Raw genomic sequence first — 17,577 nt, 5'->3', positions numbered from 1 at the left:
CTGTCAAAGTATAAAGGCATAGGCTTGCAAACGGTTTTTCTCAAGCAATATAAAATATCGTCTTTCGATAGATGCTGGTGGTACATCACACCCTCCGTAGATCCCGTGAGGCGGTCTGGACATACCTGAAAAGAGTAATTTTAATAATTACCGTGATATTAGCGTAGTTACTAAAGAATGAGTACCTAATATGTTTTACTTATAAGTAGGTACATTAAAAAATGAAATGAAAAATATTTATTTATTAAAACATTTTCTGATGGTACCCACACTAGGTAGTCTTGTGTCATGGGTACCTGATTCACATAAACAATAAACAATGTAACCAGTAAATTAATTAATAAAAAGGTTAGTCCTTCGCCTTAGCCTTTGTTTTGTTTTTAGTTTTTTGCCAATTTTGTTAATTAATTTTTGAATTAGGTAATTTGATAACTTTAAAAAATGGTATGCAACAATATAAATGTGAATTACATAAAAAAACTTACTTCTGGGTCATATCCAGATATTTGTGACAGTCCCCGCACCTTATCGATTTTGAAAAAATTTTGATGGCCCCATTGTGGACCAATTTTGACAGTTATCTCGTCAATAAAATCAGCATAGACCTGTAAAAAAGTAACTTTAACACTTGATTTAGATACACAGTTGTGCGTTTCTTTTAGTTTCTGCAGTATTATTTTACTGAGTATCTATAGTAGGTACCTACTTATACTAAATACATTTACCACAGGGTATAAAATTTGAATTTTGGCATATCTACATTTTTTTAGTACCTAGTTAGTAGGTATACCTATCCAATTAGGTCCTATTAGGTCTGACATGACTCAATACTAAAAACAAAAACAGTGGAAATAAATAATTTTTTGATTCTATTTATTAATGGTTTGTTCAATCTAGAACACGTCACCCTCCTAACATAAAAACACCAAAACGTGTATAACTTAAAACTCTTAACTAGTTTGAAAATTACCCGTTTCCCAAAAAACTCACAATAAAGTCTAGTCGAAGCTGTAGTAATTACTGGAAATAACTAAGTAGTTAATTATAGTGCTTACAATATACCGATCCAACGCGCGTCAACAATACGATGCAATATTCGACATCTATGATCTAACGTTCGGTTATACGTATATGCACCTACCTATATTTGTGTTCGTTGGTGTTCACTTAATTCGTCCACCTCAGGCGGTAAGCCAACGAGCGCCCGCCAAACTTCGCCCCAGTGCGACCGGGGGATACGCACCATTAGTAGAGTACAAAGTACAAACAAGTCACGTGTGGAAAAAAGTGAAAAGAAAAGCTTTATTTTTAACTAATTTACTGGAAATACACAATAGTAGAGTCTCAAAGATATAAAGTGGCAACCTAGATTTAAAAAATGTATTGATACTGGGGCAAATTCTTAATATATTGACTTTTTGGTGGGAGGTTTGGTACTGGTACGACTACCCTACTTCAATCAACGGAAAGATTTTAACAATTTTATTCAATTACAGTAGTTTAAAAGCATAAGAGGCGGAACAGCTCGGACCGTGATCGTGGACCAGTGGGTTTTTGAGGAAGGACCCGGACCGCGGGGCACGCGGGAATCTGCGTTTTTGTGCATGTCTGCCCCAGAAAGGGGAGAAATACAAAGGGACAAGGAAAGGATAAAAAGAATTTGTAGGGAGTCAAGAAGGCGGCCCGGGAAACAGCCACCGAGCAAGTACCGAACGGGCGCCCTCCCTCGTTTCGGCCCATATAACCGCGAGGTTGGTGGGGCCATGGGTCAGGGTGGTGGTGGGTTGCACATTTAAAAGTGAATTAGTAAACTTTTCTTGTATTCGCCCTTAATTTTTTTATGGTACCTACTTTAAAGTATTGGTGCATATACGTCGGTGTTAAATTCTGAACGCTATATGAACGAAGCAAGGTCAGAGGAACTTACAGTCGTACTCAGAGTCGCTTAATCGTTACTCAAGTTTAGTTAAAACGAGACAGCTATATCTCTCACATAAATCTGCCTTGTTTTAACTCAATCTTAAGTAACAATTAGCGACTCTGAGTACGGCGGTAATTCAATTAACAACAATAGATATTTACTTACTTAAGATCTACTTACTCGACTAAGCATGCCCATATTGGTACTTGGCACGAGACCTGGCGCCAGGTGCTGCGAGGTCTCCAAGATCGTCTCTGTATTGTGCCAGAGGTATTCGTGTATGGTCTTCTTCACGAAGAACTCGCTCCCATGCGTCTTCACTAGGAGCTTGAGCCCGGATCGGACGAAGTAGTTGGCGTTGTGGAGATATGAGGACATGCCCTACAACAAATACATTATGCTCGGTAAAGTACATATTTAAAAGGATATGTAAGTTATTTTAGCGTTTAAACTATCGCCAGTGATTTCCATCATAAATATAGCTGATTCCAGATAGGTAGGTGCATTCGTCTGGGGTGCCAGCCAGGTAACCTCCCAGTGTGCCTGAGTGCTGCTGGTCCCTTTTTGATACGTCCAAGGGGACAGTATTCGGGCCGGTGCACCTCGGCCGCTATATGGCCTGACTGGTAAGAGAGAGGTTTCTCCTCTCTCTCTCTCATATCGTTGGTGCGCCTCGGACGTGTGGCCGGGGACCCACTCACGAGGGTCCTCGGCGGACTGGCTGTATCGCGGATGATTGCTTCGGTGTTTGATTTCGTCCGGCGAGTCCCATATACCTTCCCTCTAGTTGGTTGGCTGGCTGGTTAGCTGACTGGCTTCCAGGAAGGGGGGATGTGTAAACGCATTTACCAGCGATAAAAAAACTGCATTCGTCCGAGGCAGGTGCTTATGTATTAAGTAGGTATATTAATATATCCCTTTCTTCTCTCCAAGTAGGTAAGTAAGCGTAAAATTTTTGTAAGTATTAATCTCGATTATTCAGTAGGTCATATCCGCGTGTCGGATATCGCCCTAAAACATACTAAATAATGAGTAGGTACCTACCAATAAAATAAAATTATACCTACCTATAAGTAATTTCAATTTGCTGTCAATAATACTAAATCCTTGCATTTTGTAGCTAGGTACCTACGTATAGGTATAAATAAGCTCAAGGTAAAAAATATGCCTAAGTTAAGCACCTAAATATTTTTTTAGTATCTATTTATTTAATTTTCAACAGGTGAAATAAAATTTAAGCACCTACACTACATATGTAAATTAAAACAAATAACGTAATTAATGTAAGTAAACCTTCTATGGGTAATTAATTTTTAATGCTTCCTCTACACTGCACCGCACTGTCTAGACTCTAGACCATAGACAACATACACTACACATCTAGCAATAACTTGTGCTATAACTCCGTGTATAACATAACATCAATCAATCCGCGGGGTGATTACATATCTCGCTTGCTGTCAAACGTCACACGTAACAGCAGCTAGAGAGAGACAGCAATAGCCACAAAGCAAAATAAGAAGAAGAAGAGAGACAGCAAATGCACTGTCGCATTGCTACTGCTGTCGCTATTGCAACGTTTCACGTAATCACCCCGCGGACGGATTACGTATAGTCTCGGCTCACGATTATATTTCGCCGAACTACTACTAGACGCACCCTTACGTTGCGAGCGCAGTGGAAAGGAGTTTCGCTTCTTTGTAAGTTTTGATAATACTGCACTGTGTTGGCCGTTGGATCCATGCAGCGTGTAGAGGAGACATTAGGATCATCATGATCATGATCAACCCATCGCCGGCTCACTACAGAGAACGGGTCTCCTCTCAGAGTGAGAAGGGTTTTGGCCATAGTCTACCACGCTGGCCAAGTGCGGATTGGCAGACTTCACACACCTTTGAGAACATTATGGAGAACTCTCAGGTATGCCGGTTTCCTCACGATGTTTTCCTTCACCGTTAAAGCAAGTGATTACTTATTTAATTGCATAAGTAATTGTGTAACCGTGCCCGGGATCGAACCCCCGACCTCCGATTGGAAGGCGGACGGCCTAACCACTAGGCTACCACAGCTCTTGCATGTCAATTGTCATGCAAATTGCAAAGCCTGTAGGTATAAGGTATATTTATATACCTACCACCATGACATCAAGTCATCAACACTTACAATCATCTCACAATCATCATGAAGAGTAATTTGTGCACTCTTAATGACGTATTCTGTAGACCTTGGCACGATATTTTGATAATTAGCTCTTGTATTGGTATCTATTGTGTTATGATGACCCTTTTCTTTTATAATAGTTGAACTTATAGTACGTCCATCCAGTTACTGCCTACCTAGTCTAGTACCTACCATGTAATTTATTGGTAATCACTAATCATGATTTATTATCTAAAATTTTCATAATAGGTACATATCATACCTACTTAACATACTTAATATAGAGAGCCCGCGAGGGCCAGACCTTCATCTTAATCTAAATATATAAAAGGAAAAGGTGACTGACTGACTGATCTATCAATGCACAGCTCAGACTATTGGACGGATCGGACTGAAATTTGACATGCAGATAGCTATTATGACGTAGCCATCCGCTAAGAAAGGATTCTTGAAAATTCAACCTATAAGGAGGTGAAATAGGGGTTCGAATTTTGTGTAGTCCACGCGGACGAAGTCGCGGGCATAAGCTAGTTATCTTATAAAAGCTGAAGGATTTTCTGCGTATTGTCTCCAATACAGTAGGGCGGAACGATCCGCGACTGTGAAGTTTGTAATCATGGTGACTTTGGCAGATAACAGGCAACAAAGGCGTAAAAAATCTTACGTCAAAGTAGATTTTTTTATTTTTTTTATACTTTCTTTGAAATATAGTATTAAAAAACCGACCAAGTGCGAGTCAGACTCGCGCACTGAGGGTTCCGCACTACAGTCGTATTCTTTTGACATTTTGCACAATAAATTGAAAACTATTCTATAATATAAAAATGAATCACTAAATGTGTTGCTCATCGCAAATCTCGAGAACAGCTGAACCGATTTCGCTAAATCTTTTTTTATAATATTCCTTGAACTACGAGGATGGTTATTAAGGAGAGAAAAATAAAAAAAATTGTAAGCATAAAAAAAAAAGAATCGACCGTTAAGCGGTACGAAGTTCGCCGGGTCAGCTAGTTATACATAAAAATCTGTTTTAGAATGTAATGTAATGTAACTTACAGGAATTAATAATTTCTGTAAATACGTACATTTTATTAAAGAATCATCCTATTACATTCTAACCATCCCAGAGCCGCGTAGGACGTATGGTCATTGATCACCGCCTGTAGCCAGTGGCGTGCAGTTCATAGTGGCGTAAAAGTACTGCTTACCCTAGTTGAAATGACCAGTGCCCATTTTTCTTTATGACCTGCCATTCAGTAGGTCTATATAAGGTGTATCTAAGGCCTATCTTACTAATGCTTACCCTGGTTCCAAACTCTGTGCACGCCACTGCCTGTAGCCTGTAGCTGCCTGTAGCTAGCACGAAAATAGAGATAATAAATTTTAATAATTATTAATTTTAAAAGAGCTCACCAATATGGCCAAGTTAGGCACGATGAGGGTCTGGTTCAAGTCGATGGTGTTATCATCCGGCAAGTAGATGAGGAACCTCTCCGCCGTGTAGGTGAGTGTGCTGTTCTCGTTGAACTTCATGTTGTAGTGCTTGAGCTTTTCCCTGAAATAGAATTTATTCAAATTAACTTTTACATGCCCCCCCTGAGGTGCGTCGAGCGGTCTCTAGCTCGGTAGAAAGAACAAAGCAGACACAGGATAGACGTCACCCACTGTTCAGTCATAAACCGGCCCGTCCTAGGTTACGCTCCAGGAATAGCTTCTTACACTCAGTGCAGCCTCTCAACCAGTCCGCTGAAACTACGCGTCTTGCTATGTGGAGGTCACGGCTAGGTACCCCGAACCCGAACATCAGCGTGAAGGAGAGACTAGCCGAATGATACAACCTCAGCTAGCCTATCTGGAAGTCGCTCAACCGCCTCAGAGCAGGGGTGGGGAAGTCTAGTGTAAACTTAGCGAGGTCATCTCTGGACATGATACGGAGTGCATCTGCGGTCGTCCGAGACAGACCATTGCGCACATGACTCGGTGCCCTGCGTGCCCGACAACCTGCACGAGCGAGGAGCTACACGACGCTACCGACCGAGCTATCGCGGTTGCGGCTTTTTGGGCTGCCCGTATTTGAGGTGACAGTCGACTCGAAAAGAAAAAGAAGAACTTTTACATTTGCTTCTGAATCTTCAAGTGTAGGTATCTACCACTAGTTTGGAATGCCCTTCTTACGGAGAGGAACAAGTAAGAGACGAAATTAATATCTATAATGGGGAAGGAGGAAATGGGGGTAGATGGTGGTTAGGTGCAGGTGGGCGAGATAGAGTAGATGAGATGTGAGGTAGGGGAGAAGGGAGAGAGATAGGGGAAGGTAGGATAGATGAGGTAGAAGTGGGGGAGATAGTAGACATGGGGGAATAGTGGGAAAATACCTAAAAATCGCTACGTTTTAATTAAGTCAAGTATATATAATACCCAACAGAACCTACAGCTACATATAAATTTTTTTTTGTTGCGGTTCGTTAACGAAAGTGATTTTCAGTTTTCACTACTTTACTTCTTCTATAGTACAGAACCCGGCGTGCGAGTCTGACTCACACTTGGCCGTTTTTTTTACTTTACGTGGTATTTTTTACTCGTGTGGGATGGTATTACAACGCATGCCGGGTACAGCTAGTCACTCTTACTATGAATGGGTAGTGAGAGTGAATATTATGGAATATTCACTTCACACCATAATATTAATGCGAAAGTGTGTTTGTTTGTTGGTTTGACCTTCAATCATAACGCAACGGAGCAACGGATCGACGTGATTTTTTGCATGGGTATAGTTTAAGACCTGGAGAGTGAGATACGCTACTTTTTATCCCGGAAAATCAAAGAGTTCCCACGGGATTTTGAAAAATCAAACTCCACGCGTACTAATTCACGGGCATCAGCTGTTTACCTATAAAGTTAAGTGGACTTATTGTTGCATTGAAAGAGAAGTTCAGGGTGAAGCTGACAGCTGAAAGCTCATACTATCCATCGCTTGTTTGACCCAGGTCGATAACTGGTTGGATGACCGAAATTGAAGGTCTAACTTCAGCCTTTACCTTTTCAGTGCGTCGGAGAGCACGGTTAATAGGTACAAGCAGGGTTGGTATTGTTTTAAATACACAAAATACAAAACGATAAAATCATAAAACATTCTGTACGCTGAGAACATTGAATGACCTGTTCAATGTTCATGCAATGCTCTCCGCGTACTTCAGTAACTCCCGAATCAAAATTATACATCCGTCATTGAATGGATCCCATTGAGCATTATTCTCCAATGTCATAATCTGATTTTAGAATATGAGCGTAATAATATATACACATAAACATGTTTTGATTGTTAAAAAACCAGTTATTTTGGTTTATTTTTAAAAACCGTTTTTTTCCAAGCCCGGGTACAAGTATCGGTAACAATATAATATTATGAATTACCTATGATATTAATATATAATTACCTGTTATATTTTTAAACGTAAGAAAAATACTACTCGTAGCTACTCTACTAGCCGTAATAAAATAAATAAAATAAAATAAAAATCTTTTTATTCGAATAAACTTTTACAAGTACTTACGAATAGTTGGATGCATCTACCACTGGTTCGGAATGCCTTTCCTACCGAGAAGAACCAGCAAGAAACTCGAAATAGCCTAGTGGTTAAGACGTCCGCCTTCTACTCGAAGCGAGGCCGGGGGGTTCGATCCTGGGCACGTCTAACTTTTCGGAGTTGTGTGAGTTTTAAACAATTAAATATCGAAGCCTCCCCAACGGCTTCAAAAATTTAGAAATCATCCAAATTGCCCCTGCCGGGAATAGAATTCGGGACTTCCACTTAATAAGACCACAGCTCTCACCTTTGCGCCAGAAAGGTCATCTAAAATCCAGGTGACCAATCTCCACACGAGCGACTACTTAGTATCTGACCTCCGTAACCAATTATGGCATAAGGATGAAATCATGAAAAAGTAAGTAGGTACATGACTGGAATAATTTCCTCTCAGGATTAACGATTAAGTACCATCATCAGCTAATGGTGACCCGCGGGGTGATTACGTAAAACGTTGCAGTAGCGACAGCATCGCGACAGCAACTTAAATTATTTGGTCTCTTCAAACGTACAGTTATAATTAAGTTATAACTATTTTTAAGTAATCTGTTAAACAAAATTGTAATCCTATTTAGCCTTATTTTAAGTCTGATATTTATGTAAAATTATATTATCTGTAACGCTGTTGATTACACGTGTATAAATAGTAAATGAAGTGTGTGTGTGTAGTAAATGAATAAAATAAAATAAAATAAGCAGTAGCAATGCGATAGTTCATTTGCTGTCTTTCTTCTTCTTCTTATTTTGCTTTGTGGCTATTGCTGTCTCTCTCTAGCCGGACGTTTGACAGCAACGATCGCGAGATTTACGCCTGTCGCAAGCCTGTCGCGAGATACGTAATCACCCGCGGGACTTTGGCTTTGAAAAATAAATTAAAGATGGTCTCGTCGGCGTATCTATCGGCGTACAACAGATAGCAAATTAAAAATGGCAAATTAAAAAAAAGTAGATATTATTTTTGTACGATGCTACGGAACTCTTCCACGTGCGAGTCCGACTCGCACTTGACCGATTTTTTTTGTGGTATATGTCTCCAAGATCGGTTCCGCAACAGAGCCGAGAAAAAACAGACAACGTTTTCGTATGTATAATAATACCGGTGTGGATTAGAGGTATAGATTTAAATTTATGGCTTATAATTATTAAGGCTGTATCTTTTCGGCCCTGAGTTACCTACTAAGTGAAGGGGAAACACTGCTAGTTAAGATCTGTGCTAATTATATCAAAGTCGTTCTTTGTTTGTCCGTAACATATCAAATAACAGCTGAATAATTTTAATTATGTAGACCGTATACCTACTTAATCGAATTAGATATGTTTAACTTACTTAATAAAACGTGAAATCACTAGAAACTCGGGGAAACGCGTATAAGCAATGCGCTTTGCCCAAAACTCTAATGTTATGAAATTTAATTGTTCAGCAATTGTTCCTTGTAGGTGAAATGAACGTTCGCAATGCAACGGTGTTCACAGGTGACCAGGGTAAAAAAAACCGGCCAAGTGCGAGTCAGGCTCGCGCAATGAGGGTTCCGTACTACAGTCGTTTTTTTTTCGACATTTTGCACGATAATTCAAAACCTATGATGCATAAAAATAAACTGTTTTAGAATGTACAGGTGAAGACCTGTAATATGATACCTCACTTGATATAGTCACTCACTTCGAAAGTTGAAAATACTAATTATTAGTTCATGACCACAATTTTTTTTTTGTGTGATCTAACCCTAAATTCACGGTTTTCAGATTTTTCCCCCAATTTCAGCTATAAGATCTACCTACCTGCCAAATTTCATGATTCTAGGTCAACGGGAAGTACCCTGTAGGTTTTTTGACAGACAGACATACAGACAGACAGACAACAAAGTGATCCTGTAAGGGTTCCGTTTTTCCTTTTGAGGTACGGAACCCTAAAAAGTAGGTAACATCAACCGATAGACGTCTACTGCTGGACATAGGTCTCTTGTAGGGACTTCCACACGCCATCGATCTAGCGCCGCCTAATTCCAGCGGCTCACTGCGATTCGCCTGATGCCGTCCTTTCACCTATAGCGGGGAGTCTTCCAACGCTGCACTTTCCGGTACGACGTCGCCATTCCAGCACCTTGGGACCCTTGGGGACGTTTATCGGTTTTTCGAACTGCCCTGCCCATTACCACTTTAGTTTCGCATCCCGCTGAGCTGTGTCGATTACTCTGGTGCTCCTACGAATTTCCTCATTTCTGATTTGATCACGTAGAGTAACTCCAAGACCCAAGCTTAGCTCTCTCCATCGCCCGCTGATTGACTCTTATAGCTTTCATATGAGGCCCATAAGAAAGCGACCATGTCTTTTATCCAAATGTCATCGCCGGCAATACGCACTGTTTGCAGACTTTGGTCTACAAGCACTGGAATTTAGAAGGTAGGTACAGGTACTTACAAATAAACAATTGGCCCAATTTCTTCAACATGCATCTTGGAGTCCAGGCCCTGAAGGAACCGCTCGTGGTTCGTCACATTGAATACGTACGCTCGCATCTTCACCTCGTCTGGGGGATCTGCCCACCAATCGTAGGGCGGGAAACCTAGAACAATTGAACACAATGCTATTAAACTTTACTAATAAGCAGGTAGGTATATTATGAACGGAGATAAAGCATAAAGTTCATCATTATCTACTGATAGACCTCTACTGCTGGATATAGAGGTCTAGGGACTTTCAAACGCCACGGTCTTGCACCGCCTGAATCCAACGGCTCCCAGCGATTCGCTTGAAGTCATTTGTCCACCTAGTAGACCTTAGTTGGGACCTTGGGACCCAAACATCTATTGGATTTTCGAACTATGTGCTCTGACCGTCGCCACTTCAACTTCGCAACCCGTTGAGCTATATCTATTGCTCTGGTTCTCTTACAGATTTGGGATATAAAATAGGCTGAAATTTCACTTTACCTGGTCTCATATTAAGTTTCTCCCACAGCATCACGTCCAGGGGTGGGAATATAAAGCCACTTATTGAGGCTATAATCAGTATCACGCCCCAAACCGACTGCCCAATCGAATCTAAAACAAAACAATATTCATCATCATAATCAACCACAATCAACCCATCACCGGCTTACTACCTACTCATCACGGGCCTGCTCTCAGAATACGAAGATAGTCTACCACGCGCGCCAAGTGCGGAATGCCCGACTTCTCACACGTTTGAGAATGTTTTGGAGAACTCTCAAGCATGCAGGTTTCCTCACGATGTTTTTCTTCACAGATAAAGCATTGCTTAAAACGTCCATACGAGTAATTCCGAAAAGTTAGAGATGTGTGATGTGATGTGAGCGTGCCCGGGATTGAACCCCTGACCTTCCAAATAAGAGGCTGCCGCTGTTTATATAGGTAGCCACTATCACCTGTATACACATGCAAACGTGACTTCTTCTTCTACAGTTTTTAGTAAATCCCATTAAAAGTATTATAATTGTAATTTTTCAAAAGTATTTTCACGGGTTTATTTAAAAATGTTATAAGATGTTACATAGCTGTTACCTAGGTATGGCACTTACGATGCTTCAAAATAATATGGTGGCCCCTTACTAGCCTATACATAATAGGCATGGATCTACAATACTCATAATAAGTAGGTATTACATTATATGTAACACATTCACATTTTATAAGGTTCCTGTTTACGATACATGATTTATATTCAAGGCTTCTCATGCAAGGCATGGACATTAATGGTCAAGTGATAAGCAGCTGTGGTCTGCTGATGACGAGGTCCTGGGATTCGATTCTGGGTTTTCTGTCAAGACATTCTTAGCAATAGCCCGGAGTTAGCAAAAGTACGTACAGTACGCGGCAGAAAGTAACGTAGTACGTGTCGACCTTTAGAAGGAGATAGCAGATTTGCAGAGCATTGTCTCTGTCGTTGAGACCGACAAAACGTCATATAGGTATGAGTGACAGAGACAACGCTCTACAAGGCCAAAATATCATTCTAAAGGCTGATGTGCATTACTTTCTGACGCGTACTGTAAAGCCTTCGGTCGTGCACCTAATTTCTCTCCAGCCGTGTCGAATTACCGTCCCATTGGGCTCGCCTGAATACAGCGGCTCCCTGCGACCCGCTTGATGTCGTCTACCCAGTGCGAGGTCTGCCAACGCTACGCTATCCTGCCTGCTCGATTGCGCGAATACTGCATCAATCATTATTACAATTGCAATCGTTGTGATTGGCTGAATTTATGGTATTCTTGTTGCAACAATACATTGTAGCCAATAGTAAGCGAGCATCAACCAATCCGAGATGATTGCGATCGTGACCTCTGTCATTCTACCGTAATCGACAGCGTCGCCAGTCTAGCACCTTGGGAGTTCGGACCCCATCGTCTAATTCTAGGTAGGCATCGGTTTTTCAAACAGAGAGACGTAATCTTCCGAAGCTCTTTACCGCTGCTTTGGAGGATGTCTTTAAGCTTCTGGGTTGGAATGGACTTGGTATCAACATCAACGGTATAGAAGGTAGGTACCACACTTACCTTCGATTTGCCGATGACATAGTCGCTATAGCAGTCTCTGGGAGACCATAATGCAATGCTCAATGACTCGACCGACTCAATGAAGTCGAAATGGCAATCGGGGAGGGAACGCCACACACACCCCCCGCGCTAACCTGGTCCCCCTGTCTCATACCCCGATTGCCATCTCGATCTGTCACGGACTATACAATATAAATCGCCATTGATAATAATAGGTAAGTAGCTACTGCTACAGCCTACATAATAATACCACAATTCTACGATCTATATCGTAAAACTGTGTCATTATAGTATGATCATAGGTATTACGTGGTATTACCTACTCCAATAAATTACATGTATCATTGTTGAGTCCGTAATAATATAAATCTTGTTTCCATCGCTATAAATAACAAGATATGCCCAAGCGAACAAAAATTTTCACGGTTTTGGAACCAAGTATAATCAGCGCCACCTCTTAGATACTAATGAACGACCCGTTTGAAATCCAGACGTCACCGAGGTTGCATTGGTGCTAAGCCACCAATGAGTCGGTGCCATTTTGTTTGTTCAATGGCCCTGTCCATACGAAGTAAGTAATATAATATAAGTCAATGCTTGTTTCCCTTCTAGATTCCCTTGGTCCAATTTTTTCTTACAGGAAGGTTGTATAGCTGTATGACTGTGTTTTTTTTTCGCAATAAAGCGCAGATATAGCGTAGCCCTAGCCTTAACGTTGATTAAAGTTTACAAAAATTGCTCCGAAGTATTTACTATATTTAATGTAAAGAAGAATAAAGGTGAAATCATACTAATCATGTCACGACAAAAAATTGAATAGGAATAGGTAGTCGATCTGAAAAGTGCCTCAAACAGTTACCCTACTTGTTACCAGCTGCGCGATTGCGGTAGAATGACAGCTAGGTACAATATCACGATCGCAATCGCCTCTGATTGGTTGACGCTCGCTCACTATTGGCTACAATGCATAGTTGTAACAAGAATAGCACAAATTCAGCCAATCACAACAATTGAGATTGTAATAATGATTGATGCAGGTTTTACGAAATCGCCCTACTGATTACGGGGGTTATTAGGGTTCCGTACCTCATATGGAAAAACAGAACCCTTATAGGATCACTTTGTTGTCTGTCTGTCTGTCTATCTGTCGGTCTGTCAAGAAACCTACAGGGTACTTCCCGTTGACCTAGAATCATGAAATTTGGCAGGTAGGTAGGTCTTACAGCTGACATTCGGGGAAAAATCTGAAAACCGTGAATTTGTGTATTAAAATTTAAAAAAAATTAAATTGCGGTCATGAACTAATAATTAGTATTTTCAATTTTCGAAGTAAGATAACTATATCAAGTGGGGTATCATATGAAAGGGCTTCACCTGTACATTCTAAAACAGATTTTTATGTATTTTTACGCATAATAGTTTTTGAATTACCGTGCAAAATGTTCAAAAAATACGACTGTAGTACGGAACCCTCGTTGCGCGAGCCTGACTCGCACTTGGCTGGTTTTGTTTATTTACTAATGATAAAGTCTAGCGATTATTAAGTATATGCATCTAGTATCTACCTAAAAGAAACACATACAGTACGCGGCAGAAAATAATGTACATCGTCCTTTAGAATGACATTTCGGCTTTGTAGAGCGTTATCTCTGTCACTCATACCTATATGACGTTTTGTTGGTCTCAACGACAGAGACAAATCTGCTATCTCCTTCTAAAGGTCGATGTATATTATTTTCTGCCGTGTACTGTACCTACTTACCTATATAGAATATACATAGAATAGATGTGACCTCCAAGTATGGGTTCATATTTTTACGCTCGCTCCATGAATGATGATTACGTCACAAGAAAATCTAGGACACCGTGTCAAAGACCTTAGGTTGTGCTTCCATAGATTATGCTAGCTCAAAGCTATACATTGTAGGAGTAGGTGGTTTTTATTTATTCAGATACAAGTTAACCCTTGACTGCAATCTAACCTGGTGGTAAGTGATGATGCAGTCTAAGATAGAAGCGGGCTAACCAGGAAGGGGTATTAGCAGATTTTATGAAACCCATGCCCCTTTGGTTGCTACACGGCATCGTACCGGAACACTAAATCGCTTGGCGGCACGGCCTTGCCGGTAGGGTGGTAACTAGCCACGGCCGAAGCCTCCCACCAGACCAGACCAGGAATTTAGAAATTATAAAATTCCAAACCCCTACCAGGAATCGAACCCGGGGCCTCCCACTAATAAGACCGCAGCGCTTACCACTGCTTCAGGGAGGTCGTTAAAAAGGTACAAAAGCTACAAGTGCTCATCAACTGTTAGGTTTAAGTTTGCACAGCAAATCACCGCGTGATTTTTGTCGCTTTCTGTGCCATATGGAGAACTTTCAGGCATGCACATTGCACGTTTCTTCACAATGATCTCCCTTACCGTAATTAAAGTGATAGTTAATTGATAATAATACTCATGCTTTAATTCAAAAAGTTAAAAGAGAAAAAAGGAGAAAATACGTCTCGAAGAGGAGGCTTCACACAGGTATGTTTATAAAGTTATTAAACCATATTAAAATCGCTCTCCTTGCAGTGGAGCTTAGACCTTTAGCATGATATTAATAATGATTAAGATGGTACACCGCTAAAAACGAATAAAAAATAAAGTAAACACTTTATATAAATTAAACTTACACTTAATAAAATATTATATTTTATAAATTGCTAGTTTTTGCGTCGCGTAATTATCTACATTATTATTACACGGTAAGTACATATTATAAGTAGGTAGGTAGATTATGTAATACTTAGTTTTTTCAAATTAAAACCACTTTTCTCAAATAATCTTATCTCTATAAATAAAGTCGCTTCCCGCTGTCTGTATGTATGAACGCGTAGATCTTTTAAACTGCGCAACGGATTTTAATGCGGTTTTCACCAATAGATAGAGAGATTCAAGAGGAAGGTTTATAGGTATAGTTTAATATTGGTTTGTGTTAATTTATTGAAATTCGACGATATTTGAACAAAATGTCGGAAGAAATCAAGCTTCCATCGAAAATTAACATATATTCGGCGCAACAAAACGAGACGGAGGCGGCGGCGGTGGTCGCATTTACAATATTAGTATGGATTTGGAAGTGACACTACATACCTAAGTATCTACATTGCCACCCATGCGAAGCCGGGGCAGGTCGCTAGTACAATATGAAAACTAACTTTACAAATTAATTTATTATTCCTTGCATAACATATTAGTTCAATTTTGACCCTGAGCGAAGGTCATGCAACCTCATCCTCAGGTCAAGGGTGAGCTAGCATAACTAGGTTAGTGTGATACTATCTCAATAATTACTAACCTGCTTTGTTATACAGTCCTTACAGAGTATACCTACTTACTACTTAGATCTTTGCAGTTTATACAAGTCGCGAGATTATAAAAATCCAAGTTCCTACCGCATTTTGTACAAACTTTACTGATATAACAAAATTATTGAGGACTGTGTATGGTGAAGGTGGACCGTGGAAGGCCTATGTCCAGCTGTGGACGCAAACAATTGATACTGGGTAGGTACGTTTAATAAGTCTGCCAAGGACATATTGTTATCCTGAAAATTTCAGCTTTCTAGCGACAGACTTTACAGATATCCAGCCCCTATACGAGGGGTTGGAGGGAGAAAATTTGCGATTTCTTAATTTCACCGCTGTTTATATGCAATTTCTAGTCTACATACCAAATTTCAGTATTCTAGGACTTCAGGATGATCCTCCACAAAATCGACATATTTCAGATGTCAATATATCTGAAACCATAAAAGCTAGATATCCGATACTTGGTGTGTTTAATAAATCTGCTAAGAAAATCTTATCCTAAAAATTTTAGCTTTCTAGCTTCACCCGGACCGAAGCTATGACGGTTCGAAAATACGACGAAACGCTTACTGAAAAGGGAGGTAGTGCCGTACCCCGACGTTTTGTTTGGCTCGTCTTAGCGGAGGCACTATACCGTGCGCCCATTATAGCCTTTTTGTCCCGGAAAACATCTTAGTCTAAATATATAAAAGGAAACGGTGACTGACTGACTGACTGATCTATCAACGCACAGCTCAAACTACTGGACGGATCGGGCTGAAATTTGGCATGCAGATAGCTATTATGACGTAGGCATCCACTAAGAAAGGATTTCTGAAAATTCAACCCCTAAGGGCGTGAAATGGAGGTTTGAAGTTTGTGTAGTCCACGCAGACGAAGTCGCGAGCATAAGTTAGTCTCACAAAAATATTTGAAAACAAATTCCACGTGGGCACGGTCAATAACATTACCGTGACGTGGGCGAAGTCGCACGCACCAACTGTGCACCAACTGGTAGGTAAATCATATAAGCGTCAACATGTTTAATTGTCTTCACATTTATTTCACTCAACACAAAGATTAATCATAGATAGCGAGATTTGGGATGGGCATAATATGTCAAAGTTCATCTTCACGCTCTTGCATCAGCTATGGACTAAGAGCCCGCGAGGGCCAGACCTTCGTTATTTATTTAATTGCCTGAATTTAATGCCTGGCAGTCTGGCGGGCGTCTGGCAGGAGGTGGCCACTGGCCACGACACTAAAGTTTCAGGCAATGCATGACGTGATTTGTAATAATACTCATCATCATCATCATCATCATCATCAACCAATAGATGTCCACTGCTGGACATAGGTCTCTTGTAGGGACTTCCACACGCCATGGTCTTGCGCCGCCTGGATCCAGCGGCTCCCTGCGACTCGTCTGATGTCGTCCGTCCACCTAGTGGGGGGTCTTCCAACGCTGCGTCTTCCGGTGCGAGGTCGCCATTCCAGCACTACAGTAATAATACTATTTCAAAGAAAATATAAAAAATAGACTTTATACTTTGACGTAAGATTTTTTAGGTACACCTTTGTTACCTCTTATCTCCCAAAGCCACCATGGTCCAAACTTCATAGTCTCATATCGTTCCTCCCTGTGTTAGGAACAATCGCAGATAAACTTTTAGTTTTTATAAAATAACGAAGTTCTGGCACTCGTTGGCTCTCTATATTTTATTGGTGGGATTTCAATTTTAATGTGAATTTACAGCAACTAACAAGTAACCGACTTAGGTATGGGCTCAGAACACATAATACTTAGTAGTTATGGGCAAGCTTTTAACTGGTTTTTAGGGTTGCGTAGGAAACAAGGAACCCTTACCTAGAGTTTCGCCATGTCCGTCTGTCCTCGGCTTAGCTCAGAGACTAATTTAGTACTACAAAAGCTGTAATTTGGCATGGGTACCTACATATTAGGTACCTGTATTATTCAGGCGGGCAAAATGGTAAAATAAAACCTAAAAAAAAAATTAGGGTAGGTACCTCCCTCCCGTGCACGTAATGTAGGGTCGAATT

At 40.6% G+C, this 17,577-nt stretch overlaps 1 protein-coding gene across 2 annotated transcripts in view; it reads right to left on the bottom strand.

The window, feature by feature from the left end:
- Nucleotides 1–17,577, bottom strand: part of LOC117985420 (lysosome membrane protein 2-like) — a 49,047-nt gene that overhangs the window by 5,632 nt on the left and 25,838 nt on the right. For both annotated transcript variants that reach the window (XM_034972128.2, XM_069501002.1), the window contains exons 3-8: nt 10,600–10,710; nt 10,088–10,232; nt 5,495–5,636; nt 2,102–2,302; nt 486–605; nt 2–125 (exon numbers count right to left, since the gene is read on the bottom strand). In XM_034972128.2, coding sequence (XP_034828019.1) covers nt 2–125; nt 486–605; nt 2,102–2,302; nt 5,495–5,636; nt 10,088–10,232; nt 10,600–10,710 — 843 coding nt within the window. The remainder of the gene's footprint in view (nt 1; nt 126–485; nt 606–2,101; nt 2,303–5,494; nt 5,637–10,087; nt 10,233–10,599; nt 10,711–17,577) is intronic.

This window comes from Maniola hyperantus, chromosome 9 (genome assembly GCF_902806685.2).
Source record: "Maniola hyperantus chromosome 9, iAphHyp1.2, whole genome shotgun sequence".
Classification (NCBI taxonomy): Eukaryota; Metazoa; Arthropoda; class Insecta; order Lepidoptera; family Nymphalidae; genus Maniola; species Maniola hyperantus.
The sequence above is the reverse complement of the archived record's forward strand: the minus strand, read 5'-3'. Positions and strand labels throughout refer to the sequence as shown.